At 35.2% G+C, this 6,319-nt stretch overlaps 1 protein-coding gene across 1 annotated transcript; it reads right to left on the bottom strand.

The window, feature by feature from the left end:
* Positions 1-311: 311 nt before the first annotated feature.
* LOC110878646 lies at positions 312-5,579 on the bottom strand. The gene is made up of 7 exons (XM_022126987.2): positions 5,181-5,579; positions 3,894-3,973; positions 3,420-3,480; positions 2,543-2,600; positions 2,101-2,158; positions 801-873; positions 312-586 (listed from the first exon to the last, which is right to left on the bottom strand). Exons 1-7 carry the CDS (start codon positions 5,523-5,525, stop codon positions 494-496), a joined length of 768 nt encoding a protein of 255 aa, XP_021982679.1. The 5' UTR covers positions 5,526-5,579; the 3' UTR covers positions 312-493.
* Positions 5,580-6,319: the final 740 nt, after the last annotated feature.

Below are 6,319 nucleotides of genomic sequence, written 5' to 3'. Positions count from 1 at the left end.
CCCCCTCCCCGATCCCTTCCCCAAGACCACTCCCTCCACCCTTACAAATAGAGGTGCACAAATCCCGGGGTTCAGGTTGAGAATAGGTTTGCTAAAGTCAAAGAAAATCGGCAACAATTTTCAGGGGGGATAGTTCGACCAATTTGAGGCTGGGTTTTAACCAGTTTTGTTCGGGTTTGGCCGGTTTCAAAATATGGGGTTACAAACCGATTTCAACCCTACGGTTTGGTTCAAGTCCAAACTGGTTTCCAAATCGGGTTCAGTTCTGTTTCTTGGTTCAACTCTAGCTTAGTAGCTTACAAATTGATCTATAACATGAACACATGTACCTATTTCTTTTACTTCGATAGATACGTAATGGAAGTGTAACCAAATACATAACATGACATTATCGTTATCGTTCGTATCCTACCCTTTCAAAAGTAATCTCTATACATCTTTTGAGATTCTTGATCCAAAAATTTACACTCTTAGGGTACAAAATCTTCAGTCGTCATAAAACTGTCAATGAAACAGCCGCTGAGCGAAGCTTTACACCATCATCCACCCATTTAGACTGAGGCGCGATCACTCCAGCAATAATTGTCTGCAGAATGAACACACTGCCTATTAAATCTTTTTTCCATAACCATAGTAGATGTTCTAATATCATTTTCATAGAGGTCACAACTTCAAACCATTCACTTATTAACGCGTCAATTTGATTTATGTTGTATCTCTAACGGGTCGAACGGATAATGTACTAAACTCTTAGCTTTTAAGAAAACAGATTAAACAGATCCAGTAGGAAGTAAACATACTTTTCCACTATTGACGGCAGCTACTAAAGCAGCATGCTGATCATCGTTCCCAAACTCGTAGAAATAGTAGGTCCTGAAGAAAATTAAATCAAGATTAAAAAAATCAAGTCACAATTGTTTGAAATACGACTAAACGCCATGTATCTTAATTGAAGACTAAACATGGAACTATTGATAATTTTCTCAACCATTCATGTTGTTCGGGTATTGGCTTGGAAAAAGTGACCCGATAACTGACCTATTTAAAGTTCGGGTTGGTCGGGTTCGGGTCAGGTTGTGAGGTTTACGGGTTTAGATGTAAAATGAAAATATGTTTTTTCTTATTACAAAATCGAGTTAATTACTGTTTTCGTCCCTATGGTTTGTCAAAAATCACTATTTCAGTCCATTACTTTAAAAATTGCGATTTCAGTCCCTGTGGTTTCACTTTCGTAACCATTTCAGTCCACCTTGTAACCAGTTCAGTCCCTGTACATAATAAATGGATTGAAATGGTTACGAAAGTGAAACCACAGGGACAAAAATAGTTACGAAAGTGAAACCGAAGGGACTGAAATCGCAATTTTTAAACTGATGGACTGAAATAGTGATTTTTGACAAACCACAGGAACGAAAATAGTAATTAACTCTTACAAAATCTCATCAAATTCATATTGCTACTACAAAAATATCATCAGAATTCAAACATCATTGTCCCAAAACTTCATGTTCCAAACAGAGACTCCAAACCAAAAGACATCTATAAAAGAAACAATTAATGTTCGGGTTTTGTGTTTCGGGTTTTTGGGTGGGAAAAAGTGACCCGATAACTAACCCATATAAAGTTCGGGTTGGTCGGGTTCGGGTTTTTCAGGTATTCTCTAATTCGGGTTCAGATGGCTTGACTTCGGGTCAGGTTTTGGGTTTTGGATAAACAAGGAATGGGTTCCACACATTATGCCAAGTGAAAAAAAGGCCCATAGAAATGCAAGGTGTGTAGTGTAGCGTGTGAGGATAGGTCCCACACATTGCGTCTATGAAAGTCACATGTTACACCCAACAAAAGCCACATGCTATACCAGCACTTTCGTACACATTTCATGTGCGAGTTTGCTTAGGGTCCTATTGGTACATTGCCAGACCTAGGAACTGTTAGGAAAATAATATAAGCTTTTCAAAGTCATTTGTAATGCTAGCAGATTAACACATGAATTCACTAGCCATAAAGGCTTATGTGTTAAGTGGGATTTTACTGGCTACGTCTGTTTGTTTGTTTGTTTTGTTTAGAAACTAAGACTATGACGTAAAAAATAAAACTTACCTGTAACCTTCATCTTCCTTTATTTTTATGGCACGTGCAGAGTATAAATCTGTTCCACCTAAAAACATACATAACTATTGAAGTTATATCAAACTTTAATAGGTAGGAAAAAGAAGTTTAAAATAATTCAACTATAATTTCATAGAAGCAAACACTCTATGCTATGAACCAGTCGACAGCAGCGTGCCGTGAATAATGGATCAACGTGAGAAAAATCAAATGGATTGGGTTGACCCAACAACATTTATCTGTGTTTTTATAAATTTGATGAAAAAATTGATATATTAAATATATTAAATGACCCCCAAGCTTTTATCAAAACACTGACCCAAGTTTTCTGATTAGAGCAAGTTAGAAGGCTGTAAAAACTTTACTAATGCCAGTTTCTCCAGTTAACAATAAAAAATGACGCATATTTACTTATATTTTAACTAACATTTACCAGGAACAAAAATCTTCTTTGCTTCCTTCAGTGTTCCCAGATCAGAAACGTCTTTTGCCTGCAAAACATACAATGTGACTACCATTATAAAACCTCTTGAAGCAACATATGCAATTCTATATATTATATTATATAATATGCTCTTTTGTTTCAATAAAGATAGAATTCACATAAAATTACTAGCTTTGCTTGTTGTCATTGTTATAAGTAACTAACTTGACGTTTCTCTGTTTTAGTCCACAAGAATCACTACCTTGTAATCTATTGAAGGGTATGATAGACATCTGACTAATAATCAAAACATTACAATGAATTACAATTATACTTCATTGCTAAAGGACTATAATACTCTAAAAGCTTATATGAAGCAACACTTAATACAGTTTGCACGTAACTATGAGAAAAATGAATAGCACCACCATTCCCTTCATTGGACATATTTATCTTTGAGTTAACTGCCATTTTCGTCACTGTAGTTTGGTGGAAAATGCCACTTTCAGTCCAAAAAAAAATCTGCGCCAATTCCGTCCTCAACATTTTTGAAACGTGCCACTTCAATCCAAAAAGATAACACGCAGTTAAAAACATTGAGGACGGAACTGGCGCAAGACGTTATCTTTTTGGACTGAAGTGGCACGTTTCAAAAATGTTGAGGACGGAACTGGCGCAAATTTTTTTTTGGACTGAAGTGGCATTTTCCACCAAACCACAGGGACGAAAATGGCAGTTAACTCTTTTATCTTTATATACATTCATGTGAAAAGTTACTTTTTAAGAGTTACATTGGTTCTTCAATTGGCTAAATATCACAGTCTCGACAGAAACAGAAGATCATCACAATATTGCATCGCTATGAGTATGATATCGGCAAACAAACCTCTAAAAATGTGATCTTGAGTTGATTTGACGGGCGGATTACAACGCTTAAAACTTCGGATCTGTATTAATTGCTAACCAGGTGAGACTGCAGAATCATATAGTGAAAAAAGGACAATGATTTTAACAGCAATCAAATGCATCTGGATATAAAACTACACCATATTTCTAAACTTTGCAACTTTAAACTAAAAGCACCAAGAATGTAATACTTTTCACTTTTACAACGGTAATCTATTTTTCTTTAAAAGGGTACATTTCTGGCCGACTTTCAACACATTCTGATCCCTTTCATATTTAGCTAATCTTTTTTTTGTTTCCCATTTGACCCATTGCCAGTTTTAAACAATGGCGCGAAATTGACGCCTCCAAAGATAAATAACGGGAGTTGAGTTTCCACAAATGCACATAAGGAGAGCATATCATTCACTAAAAAATTAAACAATACAATGATAAAACTTGGATTGCAGTTTACCCATCAGGCGTAGCAAACCGTGCTGCAAATGTCTTTGGTTTAGCTTTGTCTCCATAAAGAGATAAACCAGCATTATAGTCCTGTATAAACAAAACCAGCAATGGCATACCATTAACGTCCTGTATATGGTACATTTTAATTTCTTGGCGGAACTAAAAAACGGAAGCTAATGAACTTTATAAGAGAGAGAACATCCAAAAAAGTGGTGCTCTTATAATGACAGATTATCACTTTCACCACATTTCGGATTTGATCTTTTGAATTTTAAAAACAGTTACAAAAACCATTCTTCTTTTAAAGTTAATTATTATAGGTGATTTTGACCAAGAAACCTGTAAAGTGCTTATGAAGTTAAATGTTCTTCTACAGTTCGGAGAGTTTTAAAAACGGTTTACAAAAACTGAATGGTTTATACAGTAATGAACAAACTAGTGTACACATGGAGTTTGCTTCATAATGTACACCGAGAACAACTTCATGGTGCTATAAGCAAAAGCTAATAAGTTTATCTTGTTTCATCAGTCTGAATAACCACATAAGGCCCATAGTTGTTAAAAGCCATCGTCTCTTGCGCCTAGGCCCATTTTCAGGCAGGGCGAGGCAATTGCGCTTTAAGTCGAGGCAATTGCGCTTTAAGGGGGTGTTTGGGATTCCTTTTAACTTCTGACTTATAACTTCTAAAAAGTCATAAGTGAGAAGTTAGAATTTCTTACTTCTCAATTTTTCCTTCCTCAAGCCATTTCAAGCCAGAAAAGTCCTTCTGAGAGGGTGTTTGGGATTCCTTTTAGCCATAAAAGTCCTTCTCAGAGGTTGTTTGGGATTCCTTTTAACTTCTAGAAGTTAATAAGTCAAAAGTAGCTCCAAAATAAGGAATCCCAAACACCCACTAATTCTCCACGTGATGGTTTCAGGCGCAGATTTCGACGAGATTTTCTAGATTTCCGATATTTGCCATATTCTCTAGCTAGGTTCTACTTTTATCTAAGGCAAACTACTTTTCTACTACGACGACGACAGTACATTTTAGAACTTTTGGTGCTAAATATATGATATTAAATGTTACGTAATAGCTTTTGTTTATTTTATTTGAATAAAATTTTTATTTTTCTAATACATAATATGGGATTGTCTCGGTATGAATTATTATCGGCCAATAGGTCATGGTTTAGATTATTAAAATCCAGTCTGTCTTTAATATTGGTTCTAACAAAAACAATATTATAAAATATATTATATTATATTTACTCTCTCATAAACAAAATTCGAAAAGAATAAAGGGATTCTAACCTCAGGCTCCATAATATCTTCAAAATCAGGAGGAACCCTAATGGCGAAGCCATCACCAAAGAATCTAAACCATGATTTAGTGCTGGTAATACCTGAAAGAATGGTTTTGGAAGAAGAGGATGTTTGAGCTATGAGATATGGAGGTTGAACAAGCGCTATGAGAGATGATAGAGTGGAAACTGACACAAATGCTCTTCTGGAAGTGGATTGTTCAGATATAGAGTTTAAAATGGGGTGAAAGGAAGGTTTAGGGGGGTGTGATTGTGAGGTGAGAGAGAGAATTCTCGCCATGAAAATGGAAGCAAAACTAGGGTTAGGGTTTACTTGAGAACACCAGAAATTCATTGTTGGAGATGAAGATGGATAAGAAGAAGCTTGTATGTTCGCCTGGTCTAACAGAATCCAATATTTATTTTTGGGTGCTACTTTCTACACCCCCCTATTTTCTTTTTTCACCCCCCTCCTCTCACATACTTACATGTGGGGCCTGCATGGGACCGACAGTTTTCCTCTCACAAGGGGGGGTGTAATCAGGAAGGAGGGGGGTGTGTATAGAATGGGCCTTATTTTTCTGTACTAAACTAACTTTTTTTTAATAAATTGTCAAAATCTTTAAAGAGGTTTGAGATTTTTTCAGTTTTCACCCAAAATAACTTTTTTTTATCAAATATTTCTTAGTTTTAGGATTTTTTTTGTCATTTTCATTCAAATGCCTAATTTATTTTATTTTTTCTGTCAGACATTTGGATAAAAATGGCAAAAAAACCCGAATCTCATGGAAGATTTTGACAAAAAAAAAAAAAGTTAGAGGTTTGGATAAAAAATTCAAAAGTGAAGGATAATATGGTACAAAAAAGTTATTTTAGATGAAATTGACAAATATATCCAAACTTCAGGGACGATTTTGAAAATATACTTTTTTTATTGAAAACATTTTGTTTATGAAAATGTATCAAACTTGTAAAAATAATATGTTTTTAGACTTTTAAGAGGAAAAACTTTAGGCTTATATGTGAGGGGTAACGCCCCTAGCCATCTCAGCTGGGTAGTGACGAGTGTTAAAAGGGGAAGAAGGTGGGGACAGCTAATCGGATTTGGTTTTTTTTTTTTAATTTCCTTTTTTAATATAGTTAAGAATG

The sequence above is a fragment of the Helianthus annuus genome, chromosome 9 (assembly GCF_002127325.2).
Source record: "Helianthus annuus cultivar XRQ/B chromosome 9, HanXRQr2.0-SUNRISE, whole genome shotgun sequence".
Lineage (NCBI taxonomy): Eukaryota > Viridiplantae > Streptophyta > Magnoliopsida > Asterales > Asteraceae > Helianthus > Helianthus annuus.
Note: the sequence above shows the minus strand (reverse complement) of the source record. Positions and strands in the feature narration are given on the sequence as shown.